Source organism: Mirounga leonina, unplaced genomic scaffold (genome assembly GCF_011800145.1).
Source record: "Mirounga leonina isolate KUSES-001 unplaced genomic scaffold, KU_Mleo_1.0 Mir_366, whole genome shotgun sequence".
Classification (NCBI taxonomy): domain Eukaryota; kingdom Metazoa; phylum Chordata; class Mammalia; order Carnivora; family Phocidae; genus Mirounga; species Mirounga leonina.
This window is the reverse complement of record NW_023270709.1, coordinates 17,920,953-17,943,775: the sequence shown is the minus strand read 5'-3', so window position 1 is coordinate 17,943,775 and position 22,823 is coordinate 17,920,953. Positions and strand designations below refer to the sequence as shown.

At 44.3% G+C, this 22,823-nt stretch overlaps 1 protein-coding gene across 2 annotated transcripts; it reads right to left on the bottom strand.

Moving 5' to 3' along the window:
- Positions 1–2,078: 2,078 nt before the first annotated feature.
- On the bottom strand, positions 2,079–22,537 carry MYLIP (myosin regulatory light chain interacting protein). 2 transcript variants are annotated; one of them, XM_034985718.1, is made up of 7 exons: positions 22,301–22,537; positions 20,996–21,186; positions 8,949–9,134; positions 7,451–7,651; positions 6,565–6,729; positions 5,228–5,648; positions 2,079–3,637 (listed from the first exon to the last, which is right to left on the bottom strand). In XM_034985718.1, the coding sequence occupies exons 1-7, from the start codon at positions 22,385–22,387 to the stop codon at positions 3,548–3,550; spliced, it is 1,341 nt and encodes a 446-aa protein (XP_034841609.1). In that variant the 5' UTR covers positions 22,388–22,537; the 3' UTR covers positions 2,079–3,547. The 2 variants fall into 2 exon arrangements, with proteins under 2 accessions (XP_034841609.1, XP_034841610.1); XM_034985719.1 differs by having other exon boundaries at positions 7,451–7,648; positions 22,301–22,536.
- Between the last annotated feature and the right edge of the window lie 286 nt (positions 22,538–22,823).

Sequence of the window (22,823 nt, the reverse complement as noted above, 5' to 3'; positions counted from 1 at the left end):
AGATGAAGAAAGACCTTACTACAGCTTCTACACACTTGCGAAATCAAACTCAGAACCTTCATTCGGGCAGTCAAATCTCTTCACGAACTGGCTCTACTTCCTTATTGTCCCCATTGCTTCTCACCCGTGGTCTCTTCCTTATTCTTAACACTTGGTTTTCCCTCCCACCACTCTCAATTCTCTACTTACTTCAACACAAAGAAGAACTTACCTACTTCAAAAAGCCTTCCCCAATTCACCCAGTCTACAGTGATCTAAAGATTTATGAAGAGGATGGATGAGGGAAAATTTTAAGAATATATATATACGGGGGAATGCCTGGGTGGCTCAGTCGGTTAAGCGTCTGCCTTCGGCTCAGGTCATGATCTCAGGGTCCTGGGATCGAGCCCCGTGTTGGGCTCCCTGCTCAGTGGGGAGTCTGCTTCTCCCTCTGCCCCTCCCCGCCCCACCCGGCTTATGTTCACTCTCTAATAAATAAATAAAATCTTTTAAAAAGAAAAATCCTTGGCCTTCCTGGCTGATTCTGAGCTCTCTCAACACCCAGGCATCCCTCCTACTCTCCTCCTTCAGGCACACTTGCCGTGACTGGTACATGCACTTTTCCCCATGTCTGTGCTTGGAAATTTGCCCCAACTTTTGTCCTACAGGGCATTTCTCAAGTTTCTCTTGGAAGAGATCATGCTTTACCCAAGAGCAGTCACCCGTGGGCCTTCTGGTCCTCAGTGGTAGAGGTAAGGGGACAATCCCAGAGTCTATCAGCATTGCATTTGAGTCCCCATCTGTGACGGGATAAATACAGACGTACGGGAATGGGGTCGGATGGGGAAAACCATTTCTAATTTTTGTAACCATTAATAAAAAGGTGAAAGAGTGCTTTCGTTCAAGTCTTATAACTTACGTCTTTTGACAGAAGAGCCTCCTGAGGCTTCTGTCTCTCCATTTATCCCTCCACACTGTGTCTTTTAAGCACCCTGTCCATGGTTGTCTCCTCTAGGCCTACCCACGCCCTCCCACTGAAAATACTAAACCACAATGCTTCTCTGGCCTGGCCTCCTCCTAGAGCACCATCCTGATTTACGCTACTCACTACCAAACGCACGTCTGCGTCCACAGCTCACTGATGTCTCATAGCATCTCCTCACTTCTCAAAGCGCACCCACTTCTTCCCAGAACGCTGGACCTCCTATTTATTGCCACGTCTTACGACCCCTCCTTGTGACTCCAACCCCTTGACCCTGCCGTGCTCTTCCAGTGCTGATGTTCTACGACTTTTGAGTATGATTTAACCTCTCTCTATAAAGCAGTGACAGATCATTCACGTCTTGATCACGGTTACATTTCCAGCGTGCGTTAATAACTTAGGTACTCAGTAAATGTGTTGAGTGGACAAAGGATTGCTAGAACTTGATGGAAGATTGAATTAGGTATCGGAATCGTAGAAAACAAATCCCTCTCTCTCAATTTTTAGAAGATTATTTTCTGGAAATAATTGTACTGGTACTGGGCTGAACTTCTGCCGCAGCTGAAATCATGTCCTGCAACTGCTACAGAGAATTATCAGTTACATACATGATGTGCAGGGTTCTCAACTGTACCAAGCACTTCCTGAGCAGCACCAATGGGCACATGCACGCGGATCCTAGCAGCCGCAGCTCGGTGTTGCACAGAATGTGGTCCTGGAGTCTGCCGCCCGAGACCATTACTGCTCGGACTTGGACAGGCGCTCACCTGTCCCGACCAGGCAACTAACTAGCGGCATCATCTGAGTTTAAATGGCTAACTTCCAACTCTGTCATTCCTTTCCTTCTCCAGTACCTTCTAGTCCTGTCCCCAATTTTTAACTTTTCATCTGCTTATAGCTATTACTCCATTTTCACCTACATTTCAACCCCAGCCCAGAAAACAGAGGAGTGAATAATGGGATGAATGTTCTCAATTAGAGCCAATACTCTCAAAGTTTTCAAATTTTCCATATAGGACCAAAGTAGATACCAAGCAGGATGTTATCAATGCTCCTCCCTTTTTTAGTGAATAAAACTGGTTTAAATGACAAGAACTGTGAAGACACAAACACCACATTTGCTTTAAAGTCTTTATTATCCTGAATACAAAAGACAGAAGTCCTTTAGGATAGAACAGAGTTCTTTATGTGGAAACATTATTTTTTTTTTACAAGTGAAAAAATAAATACCTCTTGGAATAAAGGCTTATATGCTAATATGTGCCATAAAAAAGTAGAGTTTTAATATTTGACAAAATGTCTGTGCAAAGAAACAAATGCATAAACACATTACTGCTACATTAAGGCAATATGAAAAGTATACTCGGAAATCTCAGTAAAGTGACAGTGTAGGTTTCTAGCTTTCACTTAGCTAGTATTGCACCCAATAAGGTCATCTAGGTGTTCCGACGTCCTAGAAAACCCACAAGCTGACCAGCGTCCAAAATGCCCAAGTGGGAGTGGAAAACATGATTAAGAATATAGAAACAAAGAAACTCGAAACCCCTCAAAGACCTAGGGAGGAGACAACCGAGAGTTAATACTTAAGCATTTACTACAAAAAAAAAAAAAGCATACAATAATCTAAGATACCTACAATAAGGCTATAAAAAGGCTTGATGGCTCGAGCAAAAGCGACCCCAGTGGCTGAAGCTGGAGTGGAATTTTTGGGAAAAGCGGAGAGCCCTCTGGTTGGTACACCGTGAAGCTTCATCTCCGCGAGCAATGCTCTGCTCCCCCAGGAACGTGCAGTCCCTTTTCAACTTAAATAAAAATATCCCACCAACTCAAAGAGCCCAAGGAGTGCGGACTACTCCACAGAAATCTTATAACCAGACTGGTAGCATTTTATAATCGAAAGACTTGGGGGAGGGAAGGGGGCAGGGACGGGGGAAAGGAAGCCGTGCGTACTGAGTTCTCTGTTTCACAAGCCAGGCTGGTTTACATCTGACAGCCTGGTTGTCAACTTTTTAAAAGTCACAGAATTGATCTCTACATCTGTTCGCCTTCCAATCATTCTTGAGCAAGTAATAAAAACAGAAATGACATTAAAATGACTGTTTCTTTAAGAAAAATTTCCTATTAAAATGTTCAGAGCTCCATGACCGTACAAAAAGAACCAAGTAAATTCTTGAAATGAATTCTTACAAAATTTGCTGCCAAGTAGGAAACTTACACCTCGGGATACATCAGGAGACTTAACGATATCCTTTCCTAAAAAGGTACCCACGTTTTGGCTCTGCAGCCGCTTAACTGACATCACAGATTTCACATATTCCTTTAACTTGATCACAAGAAGAGTAAATCCAACGACCGTGTCCGTGGCCCAGAACTCTTCCCGGCCCCCACCACTGCAGGTGCGGATTCTACGCGTGGTATGTTTTGGTGGGGAGGAGTATTCTTTTTATTCTTCCTTTTCTTTTTTTTTAAATGTTGCATGGCAGATGGGTGTCGGAGTATTTATGTTCTCCACGATCTATCATTTGTACAGTTTAGTGGTAGCGCAGTCCGTGGAAACGTGGCACGTCCCGTTAGGTGCACCGCACGTCAGATCACGGTCAGGTTGAGCAGACTGGTGTGGGTCGGCAGATAGACGTGCTGCACGTGCTCCACCGTCGACCTGCAGACTGGACACGACTGGAAAAGAGAAGCCCACGGTACTGGTTAGGACACCTGCGGGGCTGTGTCTTCAGTACTCATGCGCGGCACCTACTCTATTCCGTTCGCTACCTAAGTTGTGGCCACGACTATTTCTAGCTCTCAAGTGGTAGAGATCGTTGCTCTTTCTCTCTTTTTTTTTTCGAGATTTTATTTATTTGACAGAGAGAGAGAGAGTGAGAGCGAGAGCATGCATGAGCAGGGGGAGGGGCAGAGGGAGAAACAGGCTCCCCGCTAAGCAGGGAGCCCAATATGGGGCTTGATCCCAGGACCCTAGGACCATGACCTAAGCTGAAGACAGACGCTCAACCCACTGAGCCACCCAGGCGCCCCGGTATCTTTGCTTTCTAATGGGTCTGAAAGTCTATACCTTACAAGGGATTCAAAATATTATGAAAAAGTATAAACTGCACGCAATTACTTAGGTTTTTAGTCCCACTCTAACCCAGGCACAATGAGTAAAGTGATTAGCAAAGAATTCCTGCTGTGTAGCGAGGCTTGGTCCTTGCATGGGCAGAGTGCGATCCCTCTGGCAGTGATGTAGGAGACCTGAGACCCTTCCAGAGTCTGGGTGTCCCTGGCTCAGTGGGCTGACCCAGGCCAGTGCCACTGGGTTGATGCCACGTGGCCAGTGAACTTGGCTCTGCTCCGAATCCCAGGTCATAGCTCCACATCCCTGGCTGGCTTCTCAGCAAGCTCGGGCCCCTCCCTCAGCCACAGGGAAGCTTTAGGCATGGGGGTCCGACCATGAAAAAGGCAAATCCCTGACCTACCGCTCCTGGAGAAATAAGTCCTTGTTATTAACTCATTATCTACTCTTAGGAAGGACAAAGCCATCCTGCCGGCTCAGTATATAACCCTAAAACTAGTTCTGAAATTAGCAGCTTTTGGAGGACTAGGTATTATTTAGGGCTAATTCTGAAATAAAACCACAGTGACATTTAGCAAACAGTTCTTAGAAATGACAACAAATTGAAAAAATTATTGTAAGGGGAAATGTAAGGTGCAAGAAAGGAAAACATACATGCGTTGCTTTTTTTTTTTTGTATTAATATTAAAATTAGTTTGACTTGCTAACTAAGAGCCAATCCAAGATGCCCCTTGAGGCATAGGCAGCAATAAAAGGAAATTAATCGCAAATCATCACAGTCAACGATCCCCCCACAGAACTGAAAGTGAGCTCTAACTACTGCTTCTTAGTATTCTTTTTCAAATATTTTAAGTAAATAATAAAGACCATCCTCCTAAGTGTCAGGAAGCAGGAAGCGATGGTTCTAGCCTCTGGCTCACCTGCTTACTAGATGTGTTACCTTGGGAATCGGAGCCTCCTTTCCAGAACCTGAGAAAAGTCTAGGACTTAGAGCAATTACGTTGTTGAAAACAGTATGCTAATCCAGAATGTTTCCCAAGAGCAGTACCTGTGAAGTCCCCAAATAGGAAGCCCCTTCCCGGGTGTCCAGGTGTAGCTGGGCATTCGGCTTGCACCTGGTGCACAGCAGGTGCTCATCGACCGTGAACGGTGGGATGAGCGAGCCTGCCGCGGAAGAGCCGCCGCCGAGCACCCCTCACCTGCAGCTGGGTGGCACAGCCCTCACAGCACACGGTGTGGCCGCAAGGGCAGAAGGCCGAGTTGATCTCCTCCTCACAGCACACCATGCACAGCATGGCCTCCTTCAGCTTGCGCAGCTTCTCCTGGAGCGCCCTGGTCTGCTGGCAGCTGAGGCCCTCACAGCTGGCGCAGTTCATGCTGCTCTCTGAGGACTTCAGCGGGGAGTTTGGAGGGCTGTGCTCGCTTCTCGTGACGAGGTCCACAACACCAGCATTGTACAGAGCCCTCCTGGCGTGGTCGTAGACCTCCTTTGACGTTCTTTTAATATCGAAGACATACTTCTTGCCAAGGTTAATGTTTTCATTCAGAAACAGAGAGGCCAAGTGGCCCTTCAGGTCTCGGCTGTACTGCATCATGACGGCACTGGTCACCGTGTCACACCTGCAGGGACAGATGGAACGTCCGCTTCAGCACCGACAAGCCCGCGCATTCCCGAGACTCAGACCTTCAAATGCTACTGTGCCTAAGAATGTTCGTGTCAGCAGACATTTGTATTCTTGCTTGCATGCCCCAAAGTAAATTCTTCCAGTGTTATGTGTGTGGAACATTTCAAGGATTCTACCTCTGTGTTTCTCAAGTGTCCCTGGAGGACCTGGGATAAAGCAGCCATCAACAGAGAGGACCGTGAACGCCTGCTTCCACCCCCGGGGATAGGAGCTCCGGCCAAAAACCGCTCGTGGCAGGAAAAAGGGACACGTTCTTCTTTCCTGGCTTTATGCTAAAAATTCCCACACATTTTCCATTCTGCTCCAAAATTTGTGTGTCTATCTTAGCAGAAAAAAGGTTAAGATCGCAATTAAATTTCTCAGCTTTAATTTCTCACATATTTGGGTCAAACCATAAGCCTGCTTTATTTAAAGCACCTTCCGAAATGAGGGTATCGCTACTGTCGTTAGAAAACCCTAACTGTGCACTGAGCAGTCGGGGTAGCTGCTCTCCGACAGAGATGACTTAGGTCGAACAGCAAAGCAGTCTTGGGACGGGCCCAACGAGTCAGAGTTCCCGGGGAGAGGAGGCGTTGTGAGGGAATAAGGTAAGAGAAGCTGGGTGGGGGAGGGGGTGTCTGTGCGGTTCGTCCCCACGCGCGTGCTGTGGGAAGAGCGAGCCCACGTCGATAAGGACTCCCAACGCTACAGTAGAGCAGGACAAACGAAATGTTCGAAAGCAGCAGATTTCTTAAATTCTGCACAAGATTCACGGACACAACGATACCAGAAACCACAGGGACCTTGTTGTCACCTGAAAACCCAGAGCTGCGGACAGACGCTAAGGTTGTGGGGTACGGAGCGCTACGTGCCTGTAGAAAGCGTGGGTCTCCGTTATTGCTCGGTAGAGCCCGCTGGCTGCCCTGGTGCTGATCATCTTGAACAAGAGCACGACGCTGTTCCCAGACTCCTTGGTGACGGTCAAGTACACGTTCTTTCCCGACTGGGTGGCCATCTGCACCACAGGGTAAGCGATCCTGAAACCCGGGAAGAGAAAAGTGAGCCCGCCCTGGAGGAGTGATCTGTCACTGTGTGTGCACCTCTGCGGAATTCCCCTGTGCTCGGGACCCAGCAGTACGACCAGATGCTTGGTCTGGGACTGCCCGTAAGCACCCCGCTCCCTGGTCAGAAAGTAGTTGTGGAGAGAAGTGCTGGAGTGAGCTGTGTGTGTGTGTGTGTGTGTGTGTGTGTGTGTGTGTGTGTGTGTGTGGAGGTGGAAAGGAGACTTTTACAGCAGTGAACTTCTCTGAAAAATATTGACTCTGCCACATCAGTACACTTGAGTTCGTAGCTTAAAAATAATTAAGGGGCGCCTGGGTGGCTCAGTCGGTTAAGCATCTGCCTTCAGCTCAGGTCATGATCCCAGGTCCTGGGATCGAGCCCCGAGTTGGGCTCCCTGCTCAGTGGGGAGTCTGCTTCTCCCTCTGCCTCTGCCCCTCCCCGAGCTCATGGGCATGCGTGCACACTCAATCTCTCTCAAATAAATAAAATCTTAAAAAAATAAATGAATAAAATAAAAAATAATTAAACGGTTATCAAGGCCTGAATAAAATTAATATCCGTGCCCAAAATGAAACATCTGATTCCTAAAAGGTAAGTGTCTAGGAAATCCCTTTCTGGTTTTATCTATTTTCATATGCAGAGCTATAAAGGGATACACACGCTTTGGGCTAAATAAAAATTTAAGATGTAGGTTACCTATTAATTGGGCAGAAGTCGTCTTTGCAAATTGAGATTCCTTCAGGTCCAACCCCAATGAGGAGTTTCTGCCCCTCGCTGTCCCTCACGGAATGCCACTCTATGCCATAGTTTTCCATTGCCGACACAGTCTGCAACACCTGGTATTCGGCCGAGGCCTGGCTGGTCCCCTCCAACTCTTTATGCTTTGCAACAATGCTGTTGGACACCAGAAGGGCAGAGAGGCATGGAGAGATTAACTGATGTGGTCTTTAGAGAGAAATTGGTATCATTTTCACTACTGAATCATGCAGATGCTGCCATTTATGTATCTCAAAAACTTAAAGCAATATAGCACTGATATTTCATTTATTTAGCAAATTGACTGTAAAATACTTCTAAGACACCATTTCGATCTCAAGTATTAAATGTTCAGTAGAAAAAACAAGTGGGGATGCCGGATAGGGGTGAATTGGAAGAATTACGGAAAATCTCTAAAATATACATAAGAAATTTTGTATGTAGGAACTTCTCACGCAGGTATCTATACTTACTTTCTAAGTTTCATTATGATATAGCATTATAAGGGATTGATTAGATCACCTGCAACTGAAAAATGCAGGATTTATTTTATTGTTGTTGCAGACAGCCTCTAACACAGTCCTTCAAGATCCCCACCTCCTGATAGTCACACCCTCGTACAATTCCCTTCACCTGAGCGTTGAGTCCCTGCTGTGTTAATGACTGGCGGGATTCATAACTCGCTTCTAATGCACAGAATAAAGCAGAAGTGATGGGATGTCACTCACTTCTGAGATTACGTTCTAAAAGGACCTGACTTCTGTCTTGGGTGTTCCCTCTTGCTCTAACTGACGGCTTGCCCTAGGGGCAGCCAGCACCACATTATGAAACAGCCCCCTGGAGAGGCCTGTGTGGTGAGAGAACAAGGCCCTGCCAACATGCCACGTGAGTCAACCTGGAAGGGGATCCCTCCTTCGACTGAGCCTTCAGATAACACTGAACTCCACCAACAGCTTGCCTCATGAAAGATCTTGGAGAACCCAGCCAAGCAACAGCCAGATTCCCGACCCCCAGCAGGGAGAGACGCTGGTTGCTGCTGTATGCCACTGAGTTTGGCGGTAACTTATTCTCCAGGAATAGGTAACTAAGACACCTACGTTAGGTCTCTTGGTTTAATCCTTGCTGGGATGAAGAAAATACCAACATATATGATAGACTTTTGAAGAGATCTGCATCCTTCAGAGGTCAGAGATTTAAAAAAATTCCTGTTCCACAGCATTTTATATAAGGGCATTCATTTAGGTGGATTGTTTTGTGTCTGTAAATTTCTCGAAGAAAAGGCTAAGAATCTTTCGAGAACAACTGGCTAAATTGGGCAATGATCTAATCTTAGCCTCACCAATTATCTGTATATATACCAGAGATTCATTTTCCTAGGGAAATACCTATAAATTCGCTAGCTCGATGAATACGAACAGTTGCCCCCATGCAGCCTTACCTGTTCAAGGTGGCGCTGGAGAGCTCCTTTGCACACAGCTCCTCATAGTTGTACTTGGCCGTGTTCTGATTGTAGTCTCCAAACTTGGTCTGGGCCAGGAGGGCACTGAGTTCCACTGCCTGCTCTGGGGAGCACTGGAGGTGGCCTGCCAGGAGGGTCTCTTTGATATGCAAGAAGAAGATATGCCTGCAAAGCATTGCGAGGAGGTTATCCTGGGGGACTAGCTTGATATCAAGCTCAACCTGCTTAGCAATTTCACAATCCCTTTTAGGTAAGGAAAATACAATAATTTAAAAAGCCACCCCCTGGGGCACCTGCGTGGCTCAGTCGTTAAGCGTCTGCCTTTGGCTCAGGTCATGATCCCAGGGTCCTGGGATCGAGCCCCACATCGGGCTCCCTGCTCCACGGGAAGCCTGCTTCTCCCTCTCCCACTCCCCCTGCTTGTGTTCCTGCTCTCGCTGTCTCTCTGTCAAACAGATAAATAAAATCTTTAAAAATAAATAGATAAATAAAAATAAAATAAATAAAATAAAAAGTCACCCCCAAAATGCTCGCCACTAAAGACACTTCCTTTTTTTTTTTTTTTTAAATCCTGAGTATTAAGGCAAAATAAGTCTAAGGACTTAAGTTTCTCTGGAATAAAAAGTATAACCCAAAGAAAACTAATCTAATTAAGACAAGTTCAGTAACATTCAAGTTATCAAATATAAAATAACTCCACACAAGTTTCTCCATTAAATTTTTTAAAAATTTTTAAAAGAAATTATCTTGAGAAAAACTTGATCTTGATGTGGACTTCATATCTTAGATCCTCACCTTTATTCAAATGACCCCCAAATCTCTAGTTTTTGCCCCAACTTCTCTAAAAGCATCACATTCAAATGTCCAAGTGCCTATAGACGCCTCCACTTTGATGTTCAGTATCCTAATTTCACTTTGTTCAAAACCAAACTCACTGCTTTCCTTCCCAAACCCACTTTTTCTTCCAGTGGGAACCTGAGACTTGTTATCTTACCCATAGACCCACTTTTGACTTTTTGTTTTATTTCCACCTACTATCTCTGTAAACTCTTTAAAGTCAGTTACAGTCTCCCTATTATTACCTCCTATGTCCTACTTGCAGCTCTCAACTGTCTGAGAATTTATAATCTCCCCCAAGCCAATCTCTCTAGACTCTGCTAATCCACCTTCCAAGCTACTTGTTTCTGGGATAAGCTTGCCATTTCTCCACTCAAAATCCTTCAAGGGCCCCTGACTGTTTGCCAAGGAAGCATACTGTTGGCATGAACCCAGGGTTCTGTGGGTCTGGCCCCCCAACGTCCAGCCACATGTCCCATCATTCCCTCCAGCCACTATGCTGCTGGGAAAGAAACAATTCCTCTTCCTGGGAAGACCAAACATATTCATGTCCCTGTGTCTCTGTCTTGGCTGCTCCCTCTGTCCTGAGGGGCATTCTTTCTGCCCCCTCACTTAGATACCCTTTCATCCATACCCTATGCAAACTGTTTATTTCTCTATTATAGTATTCGACATAGTCTAACTTTTACAGTTAGCTGCACGTTAGCCTACGTCTCAAGTGTCTCTAGCACCAGCGAGCTCTGAGAATGGATGTAAAACCACACGTCGTCTGTGGACCCCAAATCCCATTCCATTTGTGCCTGTCTTAATTGCATACAATACTACATTCTACGTTTACTATAAGGTATGTCAGACTTAGACACTCCCAGGAAATGCCACATACCGTTGCCTGCTAATCCAGAGTGCCCAAGATTCTCAAGAGTTATCTAAAACTGCCACAGACAGACTGGCCTAGGTTATAAAATTGGTCTCTGGCAAACGTACGGGTATAAGCTTCCTTTGATGACTTGTTATAGCCTCTCAAACTTGCTTAAATGTCACAATATTCCTTCCAGTAACAAATTAATTACGACCAGCAGTAAAGTTCTGACACTGCTCTGAATAGAGCTCATAAGCTCAGCTTCCCACTTGAGCTGGATACCCTTATTCCAGTCCTCAACAGTGCTTTTATTTATATACTAGTCCTATGTCTGATGTCCCAGGTAGAGGGGATCCATGAGCAATATAAGAAAAGCAGAAGGAAGCAGGGCTAGAAATACAAGGGGGAGGGGCTCTATGGACAGTCTCAAAATGTCAGGCAGACAAGAGCCATTAATCTTCCTTTAAGAGATGTTTAAATTCAACGTTTTGTGTGTTCTAGAATGATAAAGAAATACTTAAAATTATCAGACTCTGCCAAATACTGCAGCTTTTTCTTTATTCAAAGCCCCAATGAAGAAATCACAGTAAGAATGCCATAAGAGCATGGAAAGAAGATAAGCATGGTTTTTATTAACCCAAACATCTGCTAGTCTTTAAAGTATTTCTGACACACTGCTAAACTGAGAAGGGGGTCCCTACTGGGGCACAAATAACCACAGAAATAGCTTGTTTTAAAATAGCTATCTGAGCAGTGAGGACTAGCATTCCCCTACAATCTTGGTGTTACAATACTAATTTAGCTGTCAAAAGGCTTTTTCGATGGCCATTCAGTAAATTTCATCTTGGTGAACGTATCGCTGTCCCTGTATTCATGAAAGGGGAAACAAAACTCTGAATACATGCTGATGTTAGAGAAGAAACTACGTGCTGAATGAGCTTAAGGGTATCACCACAAACTAAGTCTTCTCAACTTAATCACTGCTCAGGTGGGAGTATCTTTTAATTTCTTTCCCTAGTATCAACCTAGAGCCTAGTTCTCTGTTTCATGAAAGAGTTACGTTTAGCCTGCAAGAGTCTCACCATCGATCCAATTTCTCTTTCCAAACCATCCGCGCCTGCTCCTAGAGAGGGAGCTGCCAAAATCAAAGGCAAAGGAGCAGTAAGAGAATGTAACAGGTGGTCAGCAGTCTGAGACCTAATGCTGACCTCTTCTCAGCCTGTGGGTCAGAATTTCACAAAGAGGGCAGGAGGACAACTGGCCTTTTCTACATACCGCCCCCCTCCCCCTCCCCATTCTACGCTGGATGGCAATGCATACCCCGTAAGTAGAAGAATCCTCCTCTTTCCCCCTTACATGAACTTTCGGAGAGGGCCCTTCCTGTATTTTGCAGTTTCATGGCTACCAAGTAACTTTTTCATTTCAAGTCCACAAATATTTGTCATTCGTTGCCTCTGTGCCAAGCCCCACCCTGGAGTCACAGGGTGAACTGATCGGATCCTTTTTAGCTGGAACTGACCGGCCTTTAGCGTGAAGGAACATATCCTATCGTGGTAACTCCAGCCTCAAACTGATTTTTGGGTGACACGTGGATGCTCTTCAGGAGAACAAGACAATGAAGCAGTGACCGCAAGGGTCACCAGCTGTGGTGAGCCATGGGCATAGTCTCATGCCCTCTTCCCAACAGGGACGACGGCAGAGCTTGGAGACACATTCCAACAAGGAATCCAGTGATGGCTCAAGTGTTCGAGGGGTGATTTTGAAGCAAGTATTTTTTTCCTATTATTTTTCTCTTGAACCATCTGCTCTGTAACTGTCTAGTTCATGGACCGCCCCCCGCCAATCCCTTTTTGTAAAATGGGTGAAGGGTTACCGATCATATCAAAATAAGCAGATGTGGTCAAAGAAGTCATACCTGCAATTAAATTTTTTTTTAAAGACTTTATTTATTTGCCCCAGTGAAATTTTTTTTTTAACTAAAGATCAAAAGTGGTTGACTTCTCTAATTGGCTTTAGGTTACATGCTAGAATCACAAACAAAAAGAAAGCCTTTGGGGGCACCTGGGTGGCTCAGTCTTTAAGCATCTGCCTTCCGCTCAGGTCATGATCCCAGGGTCCTGGGATCGTGCCCCGCATCGGGCTCCCTGCTCTGCGGGGAGCCTGCTTCTCCCTCTCCCACTCCCTTTGCTTGTGTTCCCTCTCTCACTTGTCTTTCTCTGTCAAATAAATAAATAAAACCTTTAAAAATAAATAAATAATTAATTAAAAAAGAAAGAAAGTCTTTGGGAAAAAAACCTTTGTCTTAAGCAAATATCTGTGAATATGTCCTGCAGACAAAAGCTCAAACTGCATTTTCTAAACATTCTTCCAGCTGTGTGGTTCTTCAAGTTTTACTCAGTTACTAAGAAATATGTGGATCAGTCTGGAGGCCCAGAGTGAAACATTCTGGTTCACAAAGTAAGGTCTTTGCATCATGGGTACAAATGAATTCACACTTGCTGTAGCATTATGGAAGATTTAAAAAAAATGGAGTAAATAATACGTTAAAAAAAAAAAGAAGATAGTAGGAAGGGAAAAATGAGGGGGGCGAAATCGGAGGGGGGCGAAATCGGAGGGGGAGACGAACCATGAGAGACTATGGACTCTGGGAAACAAACTGAGGGTTCTTAGAGGGGAGGGGGGTGGGGGGATGGGTTAGCCTGGTGATGGGTATTAAAGAGGGCACGTACTGCATGGAGCACTGGGTGTTATGCACAAGCAATGAATCATGGAACACTACATCAAAAACTAATGATGTAATGTATGGTGATTAAAATAACAATAAAATAAAATTTTTTAAAAATGGAGTAAATATTAAGGATATGCCATATTCTCATTAAAAAAAGTCACATATCCTTAATACATTTTTGTTTTGGAGTACTTCAAATTTCTCCTACTTTAAAAATTAATTCCTTTCCATAGCTTTAAGGAATAAAGTTAGGTCATTTATCTTTTAAGAACTGTAAGCAGAGAACTGTCCTCTGAACACTGGCTTGTCTCATAAAGAAATCATCTAATAATCAAAGCAGAACTTTCTGCAAACCGACAGCGGTTGCTGACCTGACCATCATAGGCGGTTGCGCTCACTCACTGCCCTTTGGTATCCTCCCGGTGACATCATTTTGAAGAACTTTCTGCGACACAAATGCAAATCAACTATATCCACATTTGCTATTAGACTCCACATTGAAGGAACAAACCTAAAACATCTTTAAAATGGCTAAGAAGCGATTTTTAAAAACTCTCCAGGGCCAACAATTGAACAGTGTTTCTCCCCCAGACCTGACTGAGCCTGGCCAGTGATGCTGGTGTGTTCCTCACCCAGTTAAGAGGCCCTTCTGAGATCACCCACGTGCCTGCCTCAGTCCAATGAGTCAGTTCATCACATCAGTTTATTTTAAACCTAGCTCCAACTGCCAAGCTGTATTTAAAAACTTTCAAATTAAAAAAAAAACAAAACTACTCTACATTTTTGTTTTGTTTTGTATCTTAAGTTCCACCGAAACAAAGATCAGTTCATGATGGCTCCTAGGCCTAAATGTATAAGCTAAAACCGTAACAACTTTTAGACTGACACGTAAGAGAGTATCTCCATCACTTGGGGGGTAGGCAAAAGTTTCTCAGGACACAGCAAAAATCATAAAAGAGAAAAATGGATAAATCAGACTTTGCCAAAATTAAAAATTTCTACTCATCAAAAGGCATTAAAACAGGCAAGGGGCGCCTGAGTGGCTCAGTCGGTTAAATGTCCGCTTTCGGCTCAGGTCATGATCCCAGTGTCCTGGGATTGAGCCCCATGTCGTGCTCCCTGCTTAGCGAGGAGTCTGCTTCTCTGCTTCTCCCTCTCCCTCTGCCTCTCCACCACCCCCCGTGCTCGCTCTCTCTCAAATACATAAATAAAAAGTCTTAAAAAAAATAGAAAGAAAATGGGCAAGCCACAGAAGAAAAAATATTTACAAAACACATCTCTGACAAAGACCTGGTATAGTTAAAGAATCTGCATAGCTCAAAAGCAAAGACAACAATTCGGTAAAAATGGGTAAATGACTAGAATAGATACTTCACAAAAGAATATGGAGGAAAGGCCAATAAGCACATGAAAAAAGTGGTTAACATTATTAATCAAGAGAGATGGATCAATGAAACCTACAACACCCCCACCGGAAGGCTGGCAGGGGTGTGGGGGACTCAGAAACTCTCCATGGGAGGACGGAGTGGTACACCTTGGGGAAAGGCCTGGCAGCTACTTCAAAAACTAAATGATCACCTCCTCTGTGACCCAGCTAGTCCATTCTTAGGTATTTCCTCAAGAGAAAGGAAAATATATGTTTTCAAAAAAGATTGTACTTGACCAGAGCAGCTTTACTCAGAATAGGTGGAAAACAGGTGTTCATCACCAGGAGTACGGATCGACAAACAGTAGTATATTTATACGATGGAATACTACCTAGCACGAACAGTCGTTGAAATGTATATATATATATAATAATATGATGAATCTCTAAAAAATTATAATGAACAAAAAGAAGCCAGACACAAAAGAGCACGCACTACATGCATGATTCCATCTGTGTGAAGCAGGATGGGCGTAACTAACCTATGCTGGAGGGTGGGGGTGGGGAAGGAGGGCAGGGACTTACCTCAGAAGGGCATGAGGGAACTTTCTGGAGTGGTGGTAATATTCTAAATCTCAATAAGGATTTTGTTTAAACAGACATATCCATTTGTCAAAACTCATCAAATGGTGTAATTAGGATTTATGCATTTCATTGTATGTAAATATTTTATCAAAAGGAAAAAAAGAACTGTAGATAAATACAGAGTTCTACTTAAGGATATGCATACTGAAATCTTTAGGGGGAAGTGTACTTACCCATAACTTAGTTTGAAAAACATTAAAAACAAACATGTGATAAAGCAAGTATTTTAAACTGATTAAACTATTAATAGTAGAATTTAGATCAGGGTACCAGCTGTTCACTGTAAAAATCTTCAACTTATCTACATGTTTGAAAATTTTCATAATAAGAGGTTCAGTAAATAACACTAGTGAAAATCCTTAGGGTCATGGTTCAGAATTCAAATGAACAGCTACCTATACCTAAAATGAACTATCAGATCTACTACACTCCATGGAAGGCTTGCAATTGAGAAACTGTCAGGGCCAAATAATGACCAAGTCAGGTCTCTATTCAGCTTAAGGAAATCCTTCTCAAAGCCCAAAATGGAAAATGGGACCCATGAACAAATTTGCTCTTTCTCAGGTTCCAAAGCAGTTAAAAGATATGGGGGGTAGGGAGGGGCTGAAAGGGAAGGGAAACCCCCCAACCTCAAAAGGATTACAAGAAGCATGAGATCTGCACTTGGAAAAAATAGGATTACTTACTCACAACACATACCTGACCTAGGCAAACAACAATCCAGGCAATCCTGCAGTTTAAACGTGTTCCCTACACGATCTCTCCCAACGGTCTGGATTGTGGGGAGTGCTGTTAAATCCAGGAGAGGTCTGGAAGCAGGCTACAGTGGGGCATGACTCCGAGAGTAAATGTACCTCATTTGCATGGAGTAGTGCATCACTGGGCACCCTGAGTCTGATCCTATGTGCCATCTACATTGTCCAGTTTTAGTTCAAATGACAGATTTAAAATTAAAAGTTCATTTTGGTTACATAAACAAATCGATTTCTTAATGTTCTTTGGAAACTTCATACAAATATATATGTATGAGAAATTCATAAAGATACTGAATGTGCCCAGATGGGAGATCTGTGGCTAAAATAAACATATGATCATGCAAACATCCTATACTTTGAGCAAAAAGAAAAATTTAATAGATAAATCAGAATTCAGACAGCTAATTAATACTTTCTGAAAACAATATAGAAGCCTGCTTTTCTTTCCTGGGGTCTATTTTGTCTTTGGTCATACCAAAAAAACAAAAAAACAAGGAATGTGTCATTCCACTCTTTGGCATAGAGTTGATAAGAAAAACACAGTGACACCTTTGTATCAGATAAATATTGCTGCAACAGTGTCCTACAGAACATACCCATTCTGAATTCCACAAAGGTAAATTATGCTAAGAAACCTTTACCAACACTGACAATATGTTGAAAGATACTGAAAATGATTATAGGCCCTGGCTAGGATCCATATGATTTGGTTTGTATACATTCAAGATTATCACCTCAACTCTGCCCATGGTTGCATGTGGCATTTGCTTTGTGGATTTCAATGATGCCATCTTCCCTGGATTTTGACATCTAAGTGATTTTTGTTGGGAGAAGAGAAAACCTGGGTTCAATAAGTACTTAGAACCTACAAATTGGCTGAAAATTAGACTAAGAGAGCCTGTAGCTTGAAACTATCTGAACTTCATAAAAGGTCCAGGCGAGTGGTAGTTCATTTTAGATGAGAACTAACAGCCAAAATAAACAAAAGGCTTGGGGTGCGATGGAGAGAGGGAAAGAAGGAAGCAAAAGAATGCCAAGCTCTGAGCAAATTCTTAACAGAGAATAATCACTACAAAACATTTTTTAATGGTGAGATTTCTTTTAGATAGTCTCAAACTTTTCAGTTTATAGAAGCAAACTGGTAAACATTTCATTATCTGTAAGAAAATTTGTATTATCAGTATCAGTTAACCCCATTTTTATTTACTTCTAATTTCTCAATTCATTGATTCAACAAATGTTTATGCACCAGGCACTTTGGCAGACTCTGGGGATACGATGTTGATCAACCCCCTGCTTCATGGAATTTAAATTATTAGAGTAGCTGACAATAAACAAACTGTCACAGAAGTAAATGGTAGTGTTATACACTCATTAGATGCTATAAAGGAAAGCTACGTGATGTCTTGGGACAGTTCAGTCTCCTGAGCAGGCCCAGCAAAGGCTTTCCCAAGGAGCAACAACTGAGTGGAGTCTGGAGGACAGCAGGATTTAACGAGGGATGAGTCAAACTCAACACCACTTGCTCACATCACTAAAATCTTGATGGGATTCAACGCTCAGGATTACAGCATTTCCCTGAACATTTAGTGCAGGACTCATGGAACCCTTGTACTAAGGCTGATTTCTGGGAAAGAGAATTCAGGTGTTGGTGAGTCTTAAGGAAGCAGGAGAGCCCCTAGCAAAGATCACAGAACTCTGCTAAAATGTAGCAAAGTCAGGAGAAACAGATACATTTTATGGGCAGTGGATGGTATAATCACCATCTCTGTAGATGAAGCATATAATTCTCAAATCTCTGGCTTTGAAAATGTGACACAATCTGGTCTGAATTGCTGTGAATAACTGACAGCCTCTGAAAGGCAAGAATTTCAAAGATCACTATTATTTCAGATCTACTTCCAGAATTCATTAGTTTCACTTTTAGTTTTAATGCACAGCATGGCAAACATCTGCTGATATACCTGTTGGTCTCTGTCTCTGAAATGTGTTAGCGGAGTCTGAACAAGACTCTCTGGTTACTTTCCAGACCCCCCATTCAAAGGCAAACATACTAATCTGGGTAAAGAACCAAATCAGAGACCAGATTAACTGTATCAATCTAAGCAGACACTTGGTATGTTTTTTTTTTTTTTCTTTTTCTTTTCTTTCTTTCTTTTTTTGTCTTCAGAAAAATATATTTAGGAAAACATTAAGGAAAATAAGAGAGAGGAAGCAGAAGCAAAGAAAAAAAAATTTACTGCTAGAAAGGATTTTTAGAGACAAACTCTTCCTGGGCTTTCAACTGAGATGAAGCTCAGGGTTGGCTATCTTGGAAGTCTGTCCACTCTGATAGTTGGGTACAGAGCTGCCCCCAGAATGCAAGGCCTCTGCCCCACCCCCACCCCTCCCCAACTACTCTCCTGTTACCAACAGGCCTTCCTGTCTGCCATTCAGCAGCCGCCTCCCTAATATGATGCAAACTAATATATTCACTGCCCCCACTTAGACCAGCTCCACTGTGAGTAGGCTACTTTAATTCTCCACAGAGGCCAATTCGGCCAGGATATTTCAGAACCATTTAATCAACTATCCAGACACTGTGAGTATACTAAATGTACCCTCCTGACTTGACTTTGAGATGGTAAAAAATCAGGGCTCATAACTGGACTGGCAGAGCTGTGTTTATGGACTATGTAAACAGATCTATTTTATTTTCATGGCAGTTTATATAAATATTTTATAACGAATTATTAAACATCAAAGAGTTTACCAACCAGCTTTATCTGGCTAACATGGCGTTAGAGAAAAATCAGTATTTTTGCCCTGTAGTATCATGCACATAAAAACAATGCTAATTGTAACTATACTGGACCCAGCACAACTTTTGATCCTAATGAAAAGGTACAAATGTTAATTACAAATCACTTTAGTTATTAGAGCAGAATGCTCTATGCTTTAAAAGTGGCATTTTCTTCAAATTCTGTATTTTGGACAACCCCATAAAAAATAAGTAAAATTCACCAATATTTTAAAAGCAAGTCAAATGTTTAGAGCATGCTAATTTTTTGATAAGATTTCAAAAGGAACTAAAATCAATTAAAATTCCCTAGGTAACTAGGTATGTGTATTCTCTGAGTGCTAGTAGGCATGAATCTCAAGAGTTAGTCAATTGACTCAACAAAGTAGGAAATATCTAATTCACAGAATATCTCTATTTCTTGCATGAATAAAATGGACTTAATAATGGTTATTAACTCAGTTGCAGAAAAGCACAGGTAAAGACCATCTAGTAGCAAACTTCAAAGTCTGTAATCATTCATAACACAATTGGATTACGCTATTATGACTGCAGCCATTGTTGAAATGAGATGTATTTGGTCCTTGAAGCTTCTGCAAATTTAAAAAATAAAGTTGTACCATCAAAACAGATTTGCATCCGGAGACCCAGAAAGGATTGCAAAATCATCAAACTACACAATGAAAATTCCAATATGTTGTAATATATATATGTGTGTGTGTTTGTGTGTGTATCCTTTTCTCTTACTCTACTCCAAGTTATCACATTGAAGTGCAGAGTGGAAACTTTCACAAATCAGCTTTAAGTTAAAACAAAGAAATACAACCCTATTCTGATTAATACAAACAGCTAAAACATCCTTAAACGTGCAATCATGCAAATATTTTGCAAGACATTTTCAGGAACACTAAGAATGTAATATACTAGCTTGCCCAGAAACAAAATTGAACATTTCCCTCACTCTTTAAAGCTCCATAACAAGGTAAAAGAGACATTTCAAATTCAAATGAACAGTATTTCAAAATATGTTTCTATCAGTCCTTCAGCAGAGGACCAAAAAATGACATGCTAACAACTCTTAAAGGATTTTGCCCACTTACCATTACTTGAGATTGTCACACTCACATTTTTCAAGTGCATGGCAAATTTCCAAACCAAAGGATTATGAAAAATATCAGAACTTAGATCCAAAGTTTGTTGTTTTTATAAGTCGTTTTCTTTTTCTTTTTTTCTTTCTTTTTTTTTTTAAACATGTCGCTATACGATTGAGGTCTCTTACATTTCAGCAATAAATACTGAACGCCAGTTTCCTAATTTGGCTCATCCTTAAGAAGTATTACAGTCAGTCCAGTGGAGAAAACATTCTCTCTTTGAAAAAGGAAACCACATGCTCCAGCTGTCTACCACTGCTGGTGGTTTTCTAGAAGTAGAGAGATAAATTCAACAATCTAAACAATCACGTGTTACGTATCTGCAGGCTGGAGTTCAGTTACACTGGCCTTACAAAGTTCTCTAAGTGTTCAAGAAACTTAAAAACTTCTAAAATTCTGCAGGGAGTCGGACAGAGCTCTTTGCTACATGCTGTAATCTGACACTAGGCTGAAGTTGACTAACTTTAAGTAACTAACCCAAGAGGAACTGTTTCCTGCTTTCTGTTAGAAGAGTCTACAATGACCTGTACTAACACTGCTGAGGCAGAGGTTACTATCGGGCATTATATGCAGCTATCAGGAAGTCAGTTGGGGTTTTAACCTTTTTTTTTTTTTCCCCCTGCGTCGTGGCAGGGATCCCGAGTGTTTTTAAGAATTCAACCCTGCTCCCTCATTGTTTATAAAGACAAGAAAAACCACAAGAGCCAGAAAATGGACCCCAGGCCAACTAGGCGGCTCCCTGTTCACCTCAACAAAAGGGCTGTGCCAAGGAAAACTTCTCAGCTATGAACCAACTCGCTCTGTATCAAACACATTTGCCTGTGAACATCTCTGGGGAGGGGCAACGGCCCTTCTAAATGGAATCAAAAGTCTATTTGACATTGGTTTATTTCAGCATCATTTTACCTAGTCTGCTCCTGTAAGATGAGATGAGGCTCCACGAAGAACTTGACTCTCAGTTTAAGCCGGTAAGGGGCTAGCCCATCCATCTGCTGGGAGATCCGATTTCTCAGATTTAGCCATAAACTTTCACCTTTGCTACCCGTAAATTGCAGTCCAAAATAATCAACTTCTATAATTCCCAAACGCCGGCACACCTAGAACAAAAATGAGTGCAACATGGATGAGCAAACGGTCCCCGTAGGTGAAGCAAATCCAAGGACACCATCTGGGTCTAAGATTCCTGCGTACTTTTCACAAAGTTCAACAAAGGTGTCACAATGCCCGCCTTCAGCTTAAGAACAAAGTTCTTAGATCCTAGCGTTGCTAAACCAATGGGAGAGACTTGTGCTTCCTCTAACACCTAGGACACCGCCGCCAACTGCAGTAGAGAAAAAGGAGTCCTCAAAAGCAGCCTTCCAGAAAGGCTGAGGAAGGGAATCTACAGGGTATTTTCCCTCTTATTCCAATCTCTGGAATTTCCTCCACCAGCACAATCTGCACAGCTGATCTGGCAGATTATCTGGACAATTTTAACCATCTGGACTCCAAAAAAAAAAACCAAACACATTGAGGAAACACGCCACAAGTGTCAGCTAAGCTTGTTACAAGAGGTTTTCCAAACATCTCAGGTCTAGGGGGTTTGAGGGCACAGCTTTCCATCTGAGATCAAATTTGCTGTCATACCAACATGCACTGTTTCGAACCACTCTTTTTTACTCCTGAGGAAATGCGTGCTTTAAAGACAACGGAGTGGATGACCAAAACCCATGGTTCTCCTGAGCCCTGCAAACCGGGAGGTGCAGGCGAATGGTCCATTTGAGAAGCAGCACGAGACAAGGGCCCCGCTTGTCTGCCAAGCAACCCCAGGGACCTGCGACCGCCAGCAGCCACCTCATCTCGGGACTCGGCTGGCACTGCCAGACCCCGCGGGGACCCGACAGGCGGCATCATGCACACACCTGCGGCAGGTGTGCTGGGCCGCCTTCTTCCGGGAAAGTGCGGGGTTGGGGGGGGCAGGGTGGCACGTCCGCCGCGCGCGTCCTCGCCCCCCCCCACGCGCTCCCAGCCTGCGGGGGCCGCGTGCCCCACGGCCGCTAGGAGGAAGGGGCGCGGGCCGGGCGCCCGGGGCGCGCTCCCCCGCTGGCCGCAGCCGCAGCGCCGCCCGTCCCCTGGCAAAAGGCGCGCCCCGGAGCCTGGCGCCGCCGCGAGGCCCCTCGGCCTCGGGGGACCGGCCGGCCCCCCCTCCGCAGCCCGGCCCCTCGTCGTCACCTGGTTGAGGCAGTCCTCGCCGTTGGCTTTCGCCTCCACCTCCACCTCCATCAGCACCGCGTCCGGCCTCGTCACATAGCACAGCATGGCTGGGGCCGCCGCTGCCGCCACAGCCGCCTCCTCTTTGGTGCGCGCGGGGCTGCCGCCTCGCCACCGCTCGGACCCAGCCCCGGGCTCGGCGAAGTTGGCCCTCGGGAGGCTGCAGCGCCGCTGCCCGCCGCCCGCGGCCCCCCGCGTCCTCCTCCCCGCCACCCCCTCGCCAGCCCGCCCGCCCGCCGGCCTCACGGGTCTCCGCGGCGGCGCCGCACTCCAGCAGCCCGACTGCCTGCGGCGCGACGGGGGACCCCTCTGATATAGCGGCCCCGCCCCCTCCTGCTGGGGCCCCCGCCAATCACGGCGGCCCCGCCCCTCCGCCGCCGCCCGGCCAGCCAATAGCGGCGCCCGCTCGGCCGCCGCCCGGCCGCCCCAGGAGGGGGCAGCCTGCGGCCGCCGAGGGCTGCGGGAGGAGGGCGGCTCCGGGACG